The 16349-nt window shown below is 50.2% G+C and overlaps 2 protein-coding genes across 2 annotated transcripts in view; both read right to left on the bottom strand.

Annotated features, from left to right (window-relative positions):
• ZIM2 (zinc finger imprinted 2) overlaps window positions 1-16349 on the bottom strand; it is a 129286-nt gene that overhangs the window by 21100 nt on the left and 91837 nt on the right. The gene's annotated exons all lie outside the window — the stretch shown is intronic.
• Window positions 654-9845, bottom strand: LOC132352845 (uncharacterized). The gene is made up of 6 exons (XM_059903534.1): window positions 9776-9845; window positions 9038-9129; window positions 6424-6571; window positions 4014-4103; window positions 1954-2045; window positions 654-836 (listed from the first exon to the last, which is right to left on the bottom strand). Exons 1-6 carry the CDS (start codon window positions 9843-9845, stop codon window positions 654-656), a joined length of 675 nt encoding a protein of 224 aa, XP_059759517.1.

The raw sequence follows: 16349 nt of genomic DNA, 5'->3' as shown, positions 1-16349 counted from the left end.
CCTACCACATGGTCAGTGCTCGAAGGTTCATCATTCTAAATATTTGTGTAAAAATGGAGGCGATCCCAGTCAATGGGAGGGAGATACAGAATTGAAGAGTACATTTATTCACTCGTGTATTCATCACAGCCTGATGCCAGGGCTAAATTAACATAACAGACCTGGTCAGTGGTGGACATATTATCCATTCTCCTCTGCTGTAATAATAGAAGCTATTAGGTGAGCACAGGACTGCACTTCCCAGCATCTCTTGCAGCTAGATGTGGTCATGTGACTATGTTCTGGCCAATGAGGTTTAAGGAAAAGTGATCTGGGCATCTTGTAGGAGTTGCCCTTTGAAGCCCTAAAGTGTGTCTTCCCCTTCCCTCATCCTCCTCCCCTTCCCCTGAGCCACAATGTGGACGGGATGTGGGGGGTAAGCCCTCTCCAGCCACGTGGCACAGAGCACCAAGGTCAAAGGACCTTGGCTGCCCAACTCCACGGGGATGCAACACCCCAACCCTGGGAGTTTTACACACAGACCACAATCATGAGAGAGACATCAAGTTCGGTTTATTTAAGCAGCTGTATTTCGGGATTTTACATCACAGTAGCCCAGCATGCATGATTCCAGGGTGCTGAGTTAAGAGCAGGAAGCAGAGGGAGCTCAGGTATTAGGAAGCAGTGACAAAGCTGAGACAGCACAGGGGACATTCACACACCTTGATTTCACGAAACTCTAACACAGGCAGAGGCACAAAGGTGCAATTTGGGTCAGGTTTCGAAGGTTCAGGAGGAAACTGGGAATCAGAGTCAGAGTCATCCGGTTCCAAGTAATAGGTGAAGCAAACACTTGGCTGGAAGGAAAGAGAACAGAGAAGAAAGAAGAGAACGTTAGTGTCACACTAGTGACATTTTGGGGTCAGATCATTCTTTCGGGGAAGGGGGCATCCTGTACATTGCAGGATGTTGAGCACCATCAACATCATATATTATATATATTCATATTAGAGAAAAAATGCAAATAGAAAATGTGTTAACAATCGGTGGATTTGGATGACCTTTGTAGTGTTTTTATAAAGTCTTTGATTCTCACATTTCCTAATAAGAAAACCTCTTCAAAAGTCCTCCCCGGGACTGCTGCAGGCACTAACAGGAAAGGTGTTCTTACGATCAGCCTGACCCTGTGCCTCCCCTGACCTCTCCCCGCGGCACCCCTGGTTCCCCATCAGGGCCGCTCCAAACTCCCCTCCCACCTGTTAAGAATCCCAGAGACGGAGCAGACTCCTCATTGGCTAAGGTTGAGTCACGTGCCCAGCCCGGAACCAATCACAGGGAACCCTGGCATTGCCGGCTCTGATTGGTCAGGGGCATACCTGGAGCTGGTCTGAGGATGGGATCAGATCCATCCAAAGGGCATGGAGACAGGTGGTCCCCCCCAAAATCAAGTGTTTTAGCAAAAGAACGAGGAATGGTATCCAGGTGGACAAAGCCACAGCTGCCTGCCTCAGCAGGGACCGTTCCCTAATTCATTCCTTCATTTAATCAGCCCACATGTGTACAGTGCCTACCGCTGGTTACATCTGTTCTAGCCAGGGGGGATATGTCATTGAACAACAGAACATGTTCCTACCCCTTCAGAATGAACAAGCAAATACAAGGTATGCTCTCGGGTAGCAATAATTATCTGACAAATATTCAGCAAGGCAGGGGGTTGGGGCAAAAGTGAGCAAGGGAGGCTTCATGGAGGAGGTGACATTGGAGCAGAGGCAGGAATTAGGAAAGAGAAGGAAGCAGGAAAGAGGGCAGTATCTTCAAGGAAAACCATCCCTCACAGGTTGGGGCCACATCCTCGGGGGGACAAGGGGCACCCAGCCACCCAAGGGTCTCTGCTGGGCAGAGAGGGTGGTGGAAGTATCTGACCTCTCAGAACCCAGGAGCCTCTGGTCAAAGGGAGGAAACAAGCAGGCTTACCATGGGACAGAATGGCAGGACTTTGAATGACAGTCTTCCCTTCATTCCAGTGGACTTCTTCCGCGGCTCACCAGGGTTCTCAGGAAGCAGGGCTGAGAGAGGAGGAAAGAGTCATGAGGCCATCTTGCCCTCTGAGGCTTGAGAAACTCAATAATAATAAGATCTTCATCATGGAACCATTGACAAGAACTAACATGTGTTGAGTACTTGCTATGTGCCAGGTACGCATTTAAGTATTTTACACATCATAGCTAAATTGAGATGGCTGCTATCATCATCCCACTTTAGAGATGAGGAAACCAAGGCACAAAGGTTAGGACACTTGCTGGAGGTTTCACACAGAGCCTGCAGACATGCATTAAATTGCATCCCGAAGGCCCACAGGAAACAGAGAGGGCATGTCAGCAAGTGAAGGGGCTGGGGTAAGACAACAGGGGGCTCTGGAGATGGTGGCAGCCTGGGGAGCCCATGTCCAGGAGGAAGGGACAGCTGATATGCAGCTGTCTGTGGGGCTGCCTCTCCAGAAAGTTGCCTAGTTTCCCCATAGAAGACAGATGTCTTGATTTAGAGTGAAATCTCCTGATATTTCAAAGCTACCAACAAATCCAGATATTTTCTTAGAAACTCCTACAGTCCTGCTGGGAACAGAAATCGGTCTCTCTATGGAGGACCATTCAGTCAACCTGTCAAAATTACAAAATACACCCCTTTGATGCATCCATTTCAATTTTTAAACACATTATCATGGTTATACTCCTCTGTGTGCCATATGGCCCAACTATAATCCTACCTCTACTTGCATATATTGTCATCCTCAAAGATCGGGAATAACCCAAATGGCCACCTGTATGAACCAGGTTAAATAAACTAGAACACAGGACAGACAGACCATGGAATGTCAGGCAGCTGGAACACAAACTGGGCATGTTGTGGAGAAGGTTCCCCAAGATGGACAAGGGACATAGGGCTTAAGGTCAAAGACCCCGAGGTCAGACGCTTCAAGTCCCAGCATGGGCTAATCATCCATCCTTGTCACCCCTCAGATTTCCCATCTGCAAAATGGGGTAATCACTGTCCTTACCTCACAGAGTTGTGAAGCACGAGTGATTGGGTGCTTGGAAAGCATTGGGACGGTGACTGGAAGATACTAAGTGCCAGATCAGAATTAAATGAAACAAGACAAAATGGGAACTGGCAGTGGCATATACAGTACACACAGTACATCAGACATAAATACATAGTAACAGGTACATACACATCCTTGTCTGTATGAGTGAGCATAGAACATTCTGGAAGATTGGACAAGAAGCTGGAAAGTAGCCACCTCTCGTAAGGGAGTAGGTAGCTAAAAAAGTGGCCTGTATCTTGTTTTGTATGATGGTTACACACAGCTATAGATGTGATGAAATACAAGTAAAAACACACATGGATTGTGCCAATATCCATGGGCTAGTTTTGATGTTGTACTATCATCATATAAAATAAAAATACTGGGGGAAATGGGATGAAGTGTCCATGGAACTTCTATGTACTATTACGGCAACTTCTTGTGAATATAAAATTATTGCAAAGTAAGATGTTTCAGAAAGGAAGCATCACAACAAAACCAACAACCCTCACTCATGTGTCCAAGCTACCCGCAGGATCCACAGGCTTCACAGGAATCACCCCACTCCTGCCAACCCTCTCTGCCAACTCCTTGGGTCAGGCCTCCTTCATCTTCCACCTGAATGACCCTGCAGTTCCTGACTTGGCGACTGGATGCAGGGCCAGTCCAGGCAGGTATCTGGGCCACAAAATGGAGCCCAGATTGATTCCAGCTCCCAAGAGACACCGCTGAAGACTCTGAGCAGGGGAGAGACAGGACCCACTGACATGAGGGGATGTCAGGGAGGTTCCATCCTGGGTGCTGCTCAGGGCCCTCCCTTCCCAGGAAGAGCAACTAGGAGATATTTGGGGTTGGGATCAGTCTTCAGGGTCAACCTTTCCTCATCAGCCCTACCCTGGAGACCCTCCCCACTGCCACCTGCACACAGATTTCCACCCCATGTGTGTCTCACCTCCTTTCTCGGGCGGCTTGGTCTGCACCTCCTCCGTTTCCTGGCCCTCGATGGTGCTGAGAGGTAGCATCGTGACACCACAGCTGCTCCCTATGGACAGGAGACCAGAGCAGTCAGTGCCTGGGCTGGGGACCCAGATGGCCCGGGTGTGAACCCCAGCACTGCTCTCAGATGTTGGATGGACTCAGACAGCTCCATCCCCTCCCCAAGTCTCCAGGTCCCCAACATCCAAGGGGAGTGTTGGCAATGCCTGCCTCCTAGAGCTGCTTCCAAGGCCCAGTGTGTGATTTGGGGAGAGCGATTGCCATGGTGCTCCTTTAAGGAAAAGAAGAAATATTATGACACAGAGTGCTGGGAATCATAGGTGAAGGTCAGTCAACTGGGTATCAAAAGGGCCTCTGGAGTCTGGCATACAGCAGGCACTCAATAAGTGCACCTCATGGTCAGCATTCCCAGTGCTGTATTTCAGGGCTGTCCTAAGGCTGTAAGTGATTAACTTGGCAGCTTAACCAAGTGATTCAGACCAGGACATCATTTCCCTGTCCTCGGGGGCCTCTTCTGGTACAGAATGCTTAAGTGACTGACTCTCAGGACTGCTGTGAAGACGAGGGGGCCGGTCCACAGACCCCTCACCACAGCCCCCGGGGAGCGGCCAGCACTGCTGCAACGGTGCCTAGCAGCAGGCTCAGCTGTGGGGTCCTGGGGCCCCGCCTGCACCCCAGCTTTACCCTGGGCGGGACTTGGGCCAGTGTGTCTGGAGGGTGCACTGGGGGTATTCCAACCTGCCAGTCACTAGCTGAGAGATCTCAAGGATCAAGTTTGCCAGATTTAACAACAATATTACAACAAATACACAGCAAACTGAGATTTGAATTTGAGACAGGCAAATCATATTTTAGCATGATAGGTCCCAAACACCTCATGGTAAATGTCTACATAAAAGTCATTTATTTAATATACGAAGTTATGTTTAAGAATACCCAAGTGTCATGAAATATTTGGGACATAATTATACCTAAAGGTAATTCATTATTTGTCTGAAATTCAAATTTAAGTAAGCATCCTGTATTTTACCTGGCAAGCCCCATTTCAGAGGTTCTTTAACCTCTTGTGCTGTCAGCTTTCCTCTCCAGAAAAATGAGTAAACTTAATTATTAAACATGAGGATTAATGAACACACACACATACATACACACTGACAACACACTATCTAGAAAATTAGAGTCAACATCTCTTCCTGTAAACCTTTTTAAGAATCGTAAGATGCAATCACAGACTCTCACTCGTAATCATGCAAATACAAGATGCATCAATTTGTGGGAACACCCAGCCAGACAGACACACACACAATTGTTGGAAACACACATTTTCAGATGAACACTGAGGAAACCAGGGCATGACGACACAAGCACACCTGCAGACACACTCCAGGGAAACTCTGAGACCCCCGCCACTCAGGCGGGCAGGCCTGTTAGTTAGTACTGAATGCCCTCCTCACACAAAGTCCTGGACATACGTGCGCGCGTGCGCGCACACACACACACACACACACACACACACACACCCTCCGGCCACCCACAAACGCAGACCCACAGGCTGAAATCACACATCACCCTCTCCAACATAATTTCCCTCTGCCTACACCCGGGGCCCAAGCTCATTCTCCCCCAGGGCCCATCCGCAGAGGCCGCCGCTCTACGATAAGCGCGCCCAGCCCACCCCCGGCCCCCACCCGCAGCACGCAGGCGCACAGAAGCGCTGGAGACTCAAAACCTGTTTTCCAAGCGCCCTTTTCATCTGCTAACCTGCTTATGCGTCCTTCGTGAACCCCCAACCCATCTGGAGGGACTCCCCGCCCCTCCCGACCGCCCAAACTACCCTCTGGACTCTCCCCCAAATCATTTTCCTATGTTCCATTAAGCGAATTCGTTACCGGACCCCCTGATACCCGAGCGGCCTCTGCGGTGTGCAGAGCAAACCTGTTCCTCCCGCCTCCTCCATCCAACTACAAAGTCCCCCGTCCGCCCCTCCTGCCCCCTAAACCTCAGGACCAGGACCCGGGCGCCTCCCCCACCTGTCCTGGACGGAGTCCCCGCCACCCCTACTACTGACACCCCAGCCTCCTGTGTCCCCTCCACTCTTCCCTCCTCCCAGTGGCCAGAGAAATCCTCGGACCAGGAGTCGCCCCGCGGCTCACGAGGACCTGAGCGTCCCGACCGCCCTCAGGGGAGACGCGGGCTCCTCAAGGGGCCCCACCGCGCGCACCGTCGGGTCTCAGGGGCTCCTAGGCAGCAGCTCCTGCGCCCCACTCCCCAGAATTCACCCGCGCGTCCTCCCTGGGCGCGCCGTCCTCCCCGCGGAGACCCCGCAGCGCCGTCCCGCCGCCCCCCGCCCCGCGCTGCGCCCCCGCCCCATGGCGCAGACCCTTCGGAGCTGCGGCCGCGGGACTGACCTCCGGACCCGGGTTCCGGCGGCGCCGCTGGGCAGGAGCGGGCGGGCTTGCTCAGTGCTTGTCCTTGGCGCCCGCGCAGCGCTGGCTCCGAAGATGTCCAGGGAATCTGTGGACAAACTCGGAGGAATGAACAGAGCTGAGTCGCTAAGCGTCACGCAAAGCACCCCCCGCCATCCCCGGCCCCAAACACAAGTCAGGTGGTTAAAACAGTCTCTGACACCAGCACAGGTTTCAGAGTGTTCCCTTCAGTTTCATTATTGGGGGAGGTCAGGGGCCTCCTCATCCTCATTGGTTAGAGAAACCGATATAAAAGGTCGCCAATGGCACGTTTTAGGTGGAAGAGAATCAGTTGTTCAGGTAATAAGGGTAAGTAGTGTTTCTTAAACTTCTTACTGAAATATGAAGAAACGCACGCCACACACATAGACACACATGTATGTAGCATGTGTGCTGGACCCAAACACAAAATATCTTTTACACTGCATCACAGTCACAGCAGTTTGTTTCCCTCCTTCTTCTAACTATTCTCACACTTTCACCCATATTGATTTCAGTCTGGCATCTATTCAAAGCAAGATCAGTCACCTTTGTTGTCAAGGATGTCATGGCGAATAGTTTAGCCTTTGTGCACCATCAGGTCTGTGTCACAGCTACTGGACTTTGCAGGAAAGCAGCCCAGACTCTGCCTAAGGATGGACGTGGCTGTGCTAATGAGCCCTTATTCACACTACAGGCTGTGGGCTGCATGGCCAGAGTCTGCCCACTCCTGACCCAGAGAATTTTCTGTGCCAGCTCCTGCAGTAGAGGAAGCCAAGCTGCTCTCTGGCAAAAGAGCAGTTTGGGCAGAAATGTGAATAGATACACTTTGTTGTTTTTCTTTTAAAAAAGAAATACTTTATGAAGATATAGATCCTGAGAATCAAAAGAGTGTAATATAAAAATAGCCATTGAGTCTTGATTATGTACAAAATTTGAAATAACAACCTTAAAATAAAAAAGCTCTCACCAAGCCCATATCCTCACTTTCTGGTGGCTACACTGTGTGATAATTCTGATAATATAAGATATCTAACCCAGTCCTGAGACAGAACCTTCTGTGACCATGGCAATGTTCTGTATCTGCAGTGTCCAGTACGGTAGCCACTGGTCACATTTGGCCACTGAAACCTGCCCTGAGTGGCTGAGAAACCGTGTTTTGAATTTTTTTTAAGATTGATTCATTTACATTGAAGTAGCCTCAGGCAGTTAGTTAGTGATTACTGTGTTGCAGAGCAAGAAAATTATACCTGAATTCCTTCTCACATGCAAAACCTCATGTGCATCTAGATGTGATGTCCTGAGAAGGACAGGGCATCACTTAGGTGGTATTGAAGAGATCATAGCTTACCCTGAATCTCATTGGGGGAAAAGGTAAAAAATAACCACATACAACAACGACAAAAAACATTAGTATGAGGCAGGATGTGACTCTGGTCTTCAAAACCACACTATATAAGAGAATATTCTATTTCTAAGGTGATACACACTGAGGAATATATACATATATATATAACACACATATTATATACAAAAAATATACATATTATATTTACAAGAGAAAACATACCAACAGAAAAATATTAACAATTGGTGAATTTGGATGATCTTTGTACTGCTTTGCAAAATCTGTGACTCTTACATTCTTTTGTAATAACATTTCTAGAGAGTCCTCCCTTGGACTGCTGCAGGCACTAATAGGAAACGTGTTCTTGAGAGCATCCTGACCCTGTGCCTCCCCTGACCTCTCCCCGCGGCACCCCTGGTTCCCCATCTGGGCCGCTCCAAACTCCCCTCCCACCTGTTAAGAATCCCAGAGACAGAGCAGCCGCCTCATTGGCCAAGGTTGAGTCACGTGCCCAGCCTGGAACCAATCATAGGGAACCTTGGCATTGCTGGCTCTGATTGGTCAGGGGCATACCTGGAGCTGGTCTGAGGATGGGATCAGATCCATCTGAAGGGCATGGAGACAGGTGGTCCCCCAAGAAAAATAAAGGGTGTTAGTAGGAGAAGGAGGAATGGTGTCCAGGTGGACAAAGCCACAGCTGCCTACGCAGGAGGGACCTTTACGTAATTCATTCCCTCACTTAATCAGCCCATGTGTATACAGTGCCTAAGGCTGGATACATCTGTTCTAGGCCATTGAACAACAGAGGAGGTTGCTGCTCCCCAAGAACCGCTCTAGTAGGGAACACAGATGATGAACACACAGATACAGGTACGCTCTCAGGTAGCAATAATAACGCTGAAGAGATTGACCAAAGCAAGGGGTTAGAGAGAAATGAGGCAAAAGTGAGCAAGAGAGGCTTCATGGAGGAGGTGACATTGGAGCAGAGGCAGGAATTAGGAAAGAAAAGAAGGCAGGAAAGCAGGCAGCATCTTCAAGGAAAACTGTCCCCCACAGGATGGGTCCACATCTGGCATGAGGGAGGGACAAGGGGCACCGAGCCACCCAAGGGTCTCTGCTGGGCGAAGGAAGTTCCTGATCTCTCAGAACTCAGGAGTCTGGTCAAAGGGAGGAAACAAACAGGCTTACCACAGGACAGAACGGCAGGACTCTGAATAACATTGTTCCCTTCATTCTGATGGGCTTCTTTGGTGGATCATCAGGGTTCTCAGAAAGCAGGACTGAGGGAGGAGGAAAGAGGCATGAGGCCATCTTGCCCTCTGAGGCTTGAGAAACTCAATAATAATAAAATCTTCATTATGAAACCATTGGCAAGAGCTAATATGTGTGGAGTAGTTTCCTTGTGCCAGGCACGCATTTAAATATTTTACACATCATAGCTTATTTGGTTGTTCATAATATCTCTCTGAGATGGCTACTCTCATCATCCCACTTTAGAGATGAGGAAACCAAAGCACAGAGAAGTTAGGACACTTGCTGGAGGTTGCACAGCAGTGCCTGCAGACATGCATTAAATTGCAGCCCAAAGGTCCACAGGGAACAGACAGGGAATGCCAGTGAGTGAAGGGGCTGGGGGAAGACAACAGGGGTGTCCAGGCCACAAAAAGGAGCCCAAATTCATTCAGCTCCCAGGAGATCCCTGCAGCCTCTGAGCAGGGCAGTGACAGGATGCACTGACATCAGGTGATGTCAGGGAGTTCCATCCTGGGTTTCCTTCAAGGCACCCCCTCCCCAGGAAGAGCCAGTGGGAGATACTTGGGGTTGGGATCAGTCAGTCTTCAGGGTCAATACTTCCCCATCAGCCTTACCCTGGAGGCTCTCCCCATTCCCACCTGCCCACAGTTTTCCACCCCATGTGTGTCTCACCTCCTTTCTCCGGCGGCTTGGTCTGCACCTCCTCCGTTTCCTGGCCCTCGATGGTGCTGAGAGGTAGCATCGTGACACCACAGGTGCTCCCTATGGACAGGAGACCAGAGCAGTCAGTGCCTGAGCTGGGGACCCAGATGGCCCGGGTGTGAACCCCAGCACTGCTCTCAGGTGTCGGAGGGACTCAGACGGCTCCCCAAGTCTTGAGATCCCCAACATCCAAGGGGAGTGTTGGCAATGCCTCCCTCTAGTGTTCTTCCAAGGCCCAGAGCATGATCTGGGGAGAGCATTTGGCATGGCACCTGGCAAGGGCAAGGGCAGGAGTCATGGGTCTGGTGTTTATGCCCCTTTAAGAAAAACAAGAAATATTATGACACGAAGTGCTGGGACCCTGAAGGTGAATGTCAGTTAACTGGATATCAAAAGGGCCTCTGGTGTCTGGCATATACAGCAGGCACTGGGCCTCTGGTGTCTGGCATATACAGCAGGCACTGGGCCTCTGGTGTCTGGCATACAGTAGGCACTAAATAAGCACACTCATGGCCAGCATTCCCAGTGCTGTATTTCAGCCCGGTCCTAAGGCTACACTGCAGCTTGACCAAATGGTTCAGACCAGGACCTCTCTTCCCTGTCCTCGGGGGCCTCTTCTGGTACAGGATGCTCAAGTGATTGCCCCTCAGGACTGCTGTGAAGACGAGGGGGCCGGTCCACAGACCCCTCACCACAGCCCCCGGGGAGCGGCCAGCACTGCTGCAACGGTGCCTAGCAGCAGGCTCAGCTGTGGGGTCCTGGAGCCCCGCCTGCACCCCAGCTTTACCCTGGGCGGGACTTGGGCCAGTGTGTCTGGAGGGTGCACTGAGCGGTTCCAGCCTGCCGGTCACTAGCCGAGAGATCTCAAGGATCAAGCTCGCCAGATTTAACAACAACAAGATTACAAGAAATACACAGCAAACTGAGATTTGAATTTCAGATACACAAAACATTTTTTAGTATAAGTATGTTCAAACACTGCATGGGTCATGTCTACATAAAAATCATTTTTTATTTAGTTTTCTAAATTATGTTTAAGTATAGGCAAGTCCCATGAAATATTTGGGACATGCTTATACCCAAAGGTAATTCATTATTTGTCTAAAGTTCAAATTTAAGAAACCATCCTGTATTTTACCTGGCAAGCCCCGATTCTGGGGTTATTTAACCTCTTGTGCTGTCAGTTTTCCCCTCCATGAAAATGAAGACTATAAATGATTAAACATGAGGATTAAATATGATTAAATACGCACATACACTCAGAACATATTATCTGGTAACTTAGAGTCAACACCTCTCCCTCTAAGCCTTTTTAAGAAGCATGAGACCCATCACAGACCCTCACACATAATCGTGCAAATACAAGGTGCGTCAAAGAGCGGGAACACCTGGCCTGATAAACACACACACAATTGTTAGAGACACACATTTTCAGATGAGCGCTGGGGAAACCAGGGCATGACCACGCAAGCACACCTGCAGACACGCTCCAGGGCAACTCAGAGACCCCCGCCTCCTCCGTGGGCAGGCGTGCTTGTCAGTACTGAATGCCCTCCTCACAGGCAGTCCTGGACATGCACACACACACACACACACACACACACTCGGGGCACACACAACTGCAGACGCAGAAGCTGAAAATACACGTCACCCTCTCCAACACAATTTCCCTCTGGCTGACACCCAGGGCCCACCCCCAGTTTCACCCAGGGTCCATCCCCCCGAGGCTGCCCCTCAAAGATGCGCGCCCCAAACAGGCTCCCTGCCCCCACCCGCAGCACGCAGGCGCACAGAAGCGCTGGCGGCTCAAAAGCTGTTTTCCAAAGGCCCTTCTCATCTGCAAACCTCTTATGCGTCTCAGCGAACCCCCCAACACAACCGGAGGGGCTCCCCCCGCTCCTCATCCCTCAAACTACCCTCTGGACCCCCTGCAGTCTCATTTTCCGATTCTCTACTTGGCCGGTTCGCTACCTGACCCCCCGATACCCGAGCGGCCTCTCCGGTGTGCAGAGCAAACCTGTTCCTCCCGCCTCCTCCATCCAACTACAAAGTCCCCCGTCCGCCCCTCCTGCCCCCTAAACCTCAGGACCAGGACCCGGGCGCCTCCCCCACCTGTCCTGGACGGAGTCCCCGCCACCCCTACTACTGACACCCCAGCCTCCTGTGTCCCCTCCACTCTTCCCTCCTCCCAGTGGCCAGAGAAATCCTCGGACCAGGAGTCGCCCCGCGGCTCACGAGGACCTGAGCGTCCCGACCGCCCTCAGGGGAGACGCGGGCTCCTCAAGGGGCCCCACCGCGCGCACCGTCGGGTCTCAGGGGCTCCTAGGCAGCAGCTCCTGCGCCCCACTCCCCAGAATTCACCCGCGCGTCCTCCCTGGGCGCGCCGTCCTCCCCGCGGAGACCCCGCAGCGCCGTCCCGCCGCCCCCCGCCCCGCGCTGCGCCCCCGCCCCATGGCGCAGACCCTTCGGAGCTGCGGCCGCGGGACTGACCTCCGGACCCGGGTTCCGGCGGCGCCGCTGGGCAGGAGCGGGCGGGCTTGCTCAGTGCTTGTCCTTGGCGCCCGCGCAGCGCTGGCTCCGGAGATGCCCGGGGACGCGGTGGACAAACTCGCGCGAATGAACAGGGCTGAGCTGCTCGGCGACACGCACACCCCCCAACCCCCGCCCGCGAACACAAGTCAGGTGGTTAAAACTGTCTCTGACACCAGCACAGGCGTCAGAGTGTTCGCTGCGATTCCGTTGTTAGTGGGGAGGGTCGGGGGCCTCTTCGCCTCGTTCGTTAGGGAAAGCAATTTAGGAGGTCGCCCTGGGCAGGTTTTCAGTGGTTGAGAATTACTTGTGCAGGTAATAAGAGTACGTAGTATTTCTAAACTTGTTCTTCGAATATGAGCAAACACACGCCACACACGGAGGAACACAGGTATGTAGCATGTGCCCTGGACTCAGACACAAAATATCTTTTACACTGTGCATCACAGTTGCAATAGTTCACGATTTTCCCTCCTTTTTCTAACCATTCTCACACCTTCACCCGTATTGATTTCAGTTTGGCATCTATTCGAAGCAAGGTCAGTCACCTTTCTTGTCAAGGATGTCATGGCAAATACTTTAGAATTCTGGGCCATCGGGTCTGTGTAGCAGCTACTCCGCTTTGCATGAAAGCAGCCCAGACGTTAGGTAAAGAATGGGTGTACTTGCGGCAATGAGCCCTTATTTACACAACAGGCTGTGGGCTGGATGACCAGAGTCTGCCCATCCCTGACCTAGAGAATTTTTTTGTGCCAGACCCTGGAGTAGATAAAGCCAAGAAGTTCCTGTAAAAAGTGTTGTTTGGACAGAAATGTGAACATATATACTTTTAAAAAAAAAGAAATATTTTATGAAAATTTGAATCCTGTGAATTGAAAGAGTGTAATATAAAAATAAGAATAGATTCTTGATGTATGTGCAAAATTTGAAATAACAACCTTTAAAAACACCTCTCATAAGCCTCGGGTTTCTCTCCTACAAATTGGGGATCATATTAGTTCCTATTTCATAGGACTCTGGTGTAGGTTACATAAGATCTTCTATGCTCAGCACCATACCTGACAGGTGGAAAGTGCCCAGGAAATGTTAGCATTTATCTACATTATCAGTAACCGACTGGTTAATCTGCCCCAGGCAGAGGGGTTGTCCTGCGGGCAGGGCACTGGCCACGCTGAGACTCAAACTGCCCAGAAGACCGTGCATGGAGCCAGGAGTCTCCAAGAGCCATTGATAAGATGTTCCATCTGGCTGTGCTTCTTCAGTGTCTCACAGCACCAAGCCCACATCCTCACCTTCTGGGGGCTACGCTTTGTGATAATTCTGATAGCCTACGAGATTTAAAGCAGTCCTGAGACAGACCATTCTATGACTTTGGAAATTTTCTGCATCTGCACTGTCCAGTGCAGTAGCCACTGGCCACGTTTGGCCACGGAAGCGTTCGTGGAGCAGCCGAGAAACTCTGTTTTGAATGTTATACAAGATTGATTCGTTTACACTGAAGTAGCCTCATGCAGCTAGTTAGTGATTACTGTGTTGGAGAGCAAGAAAATTATACCTGAATTCCTTCTCAAATGCAATTCTCTGTAATGATACTATTGACATTGACATTTGGGGCCGGAACATTCTCTGTGCAGGGGGTTTCCTGGTGCATTGCACCATGTTTAGAGGATCCTTGGTCTCTATCGATTACAACCTAGTAGCAACACCAATTTTGGACAACCAGAAATATCCCCAAACTTGCAGGGAAATTCCAGGAGGGGGCGGTGGAGTATCACCCCAAATGAGAACGTCTGGTCTACCAGAAAACTTCTGAGGAGAAGTGAAGGAAATCTCCACCCACATAGGTTCCCTCATTTTACCTGCACTGGGGGTTGTGCGTGCATTCCAGCTAAAGGTCTTTTCACACCGGGAGAGTTTACAGTCTTTTCCAACATGAATTTTCTGGTGGGGCGTCAGGGAGGAGACCTGCCCGAAGGACCCCACCTTTGGTGCATGCACACGGCTTCCCTGCGGTGTGGAATTTCCCGTGATTATTAAGAGTCGAGCCTTCAGTGAAAGCTTTCCCACACTCAGGACACCTGTAGGCTTTCTATCTGGGAAGCATGCTCTGATGTCTCTGAACACTTGACTCACACAGGAAGTCTTTCCTCATCCCTCACACTGATAACATATCCTCCCAGAGACTTTTCTGACTCTTGAGAAGGGCCACCTGGCAGGTGGAGGCTCTCCCACATTCCTGGCTTCCTTCCCAGGTGCCTGGCTGGTGAATCCTCTTGTGTTCTGACAGGTGGGAGTTGATGCAACTTGCGGATATGATCACAATCCTGCCTTGTGTTAGGTTGCAAACATGGCCCCAGTTTTTTACCCTCCCCCATGTCCAAACCTGTTGCCCCCTAAGTGTGTAGTGCCCTCCTCTTCTGAATTTGCACTTGGCCATGGAATTGCTTTGGCCAAAGGGATGCTGGCAAAATGTGATTCAAGCAGAAGCTTGAAAAGTATTTGTGAAACTGGTATTTGTTTCTCTCTTGTGCCTCTACCACCGCCATGAAGATGAACATGCCCAGGCAAGCCTGCTGGAGCATGAAGGATACCTGGAGTAGGGCCAGGTCTCCCCAGTGCCCCAAGAGAAGCCAGCCTAGGTGAGCTGAAGACCAGCGTCCACCAGGCATCTGGAGGAGCCCAGAAACCTCAGCAGAGCCACCTCCACGACCCCTTGTGGCTGTTGCTCCTGAAGTTTGCCAACTAAAGGATGTTGCCCACCATTCCGTACCACCTACAGTTCACCCTGAAAGGAATTTCAGGGTTAAGACCCGGGTGAGGCACTCTGAGTGGCAGAAAGTTCCCTCTGAATGCAGCTTTTTTGGCCCTTTCCTGTTTGTCCATTTCTGTTCCCCTCTAACCTTAAAAGAACCTAATTATAGGAATGAGATCACTAAGCAATTGAAACCAACTCCTGACTTATGCTCTCCTGAATGCACATCATGCCTTGTCTAACCTGTCGATTCTTTTCCTAGATGAAAAGAAGTATGACTAGCTCTCTACCCCCAATAGTGCCCCTAAGCAATCCTGCAGGCAGATCACGTGGGCAAGATAACATCTGAAGAGAGACTCAGCTAGTTCTGCATGCAATGGAGAATGATGCAGAACCCAACCTCCTGCCTCGATGATTCACTGAGATTCCTCCATTTTTTCCTTTTAAAGCTGTCAAGGCTGAACAGAATCTTTGGAGTTGGTCCCTGGACATGAGTCCACCATCTCCCCAGATTGTCGGCTTTCCTGATTAAAGCACCTTTCCTTTCTATTGACACTTGCCTCTTTAATTATTAGCTTATGAGCGGCAAGTGGCCAAACCTGGGTTTGGTTACACCTCAGACATTAGATATGTTCAGGAGAAAATAATATAACCCAAGATTCTTTGATTCTCCCATACTTAGAAAAGCACTAAACACATTAACTGATATGTCCGTTCGTCCCAACCAACAGTAGCCGTGTAATGAGGTGTGTACTTGACTGCAAGGACCCCTTCTCCAAAATCACACAGAAACTGACCTCCTACCTACCTTTTGGAGCAGTTCCTCAGAGCTCTCTGAGAGGCTGCTTCCTGGGCTATAGTCCTCAGTAAGTCCCCAAATAAACTGAAACTCACAGCTCTCACATTGTGCATTTTTACTTCAATCGACAATTTCTGTGGATTTTGTTGTTGTTGTAGTTAAGTGGCATTACTGTGTCTAAACATAAGTGCTACATGCATATCCCAAGTATTTATGCAATATCTGAAGAGGTAAGTGAATGGATGCTATGAATCTTGGAAGGTATGAATGTTGGAAGATGCTCTTCCACTCACACTTGTGTGACCATCTGGGAAAGTCCCAGTGTCCACATGTGTGAGGTTATTACCATGATGGTTAAGGGCATAGACTCTGGAGCCAGCCTGCCTGGGTTTGAATCCTGGCTTGGCTACTTATGATCTGTGTGACCCGAAGCAAGTGACATGAACTCTCTGTGCCTCTGTTCT

Source organism: Balaenoptera ricei, chromosome 19, assembly GCF_028023285.1.
Source record: "Balaenoptera ricei isolate mBalRic1 chromosome 19, mBalRic1.hap2, whole genome shotgun sequence".
In the NCBI taxonomy this organism is placed as follows: domain Eukaryota; kingdom Metazoa; phylum Chordata; class Mammalia; order Artiodactyla; family Balaenopteridae; genus Balaenoptera; species Balaenoptera ricei.
The sequence above is the reverse complement of the archived record's forward strand: the minus strand, read 5'-3'. Positions and strand labels throughout refer to the sequence as shown.

Coding starts and splice junctions, on each gene's coding strand:
- LOC132352845 (XM_059903534.1), bottom strand. CDS start 9,845: ATGCTACCTCTCAGCACCATCGAGGGCCAGGAAACGGAGGAGGTGCAG. Junction 6,572..9,037: donor TCCTGCCGTTCTGTCCTGTG/GTAAGCCTGTTT, acceptor GTTTGTCCACAG/ATTCCCTGGACATCTTCGGA. Junction 4,104..6,423: donor CGAAGGGTCTGCGCCATGGG/GCGGGGGCGCAG, acceptor TCCTGTCCATAG/GGAGCAGCTGTGGTGTCACG.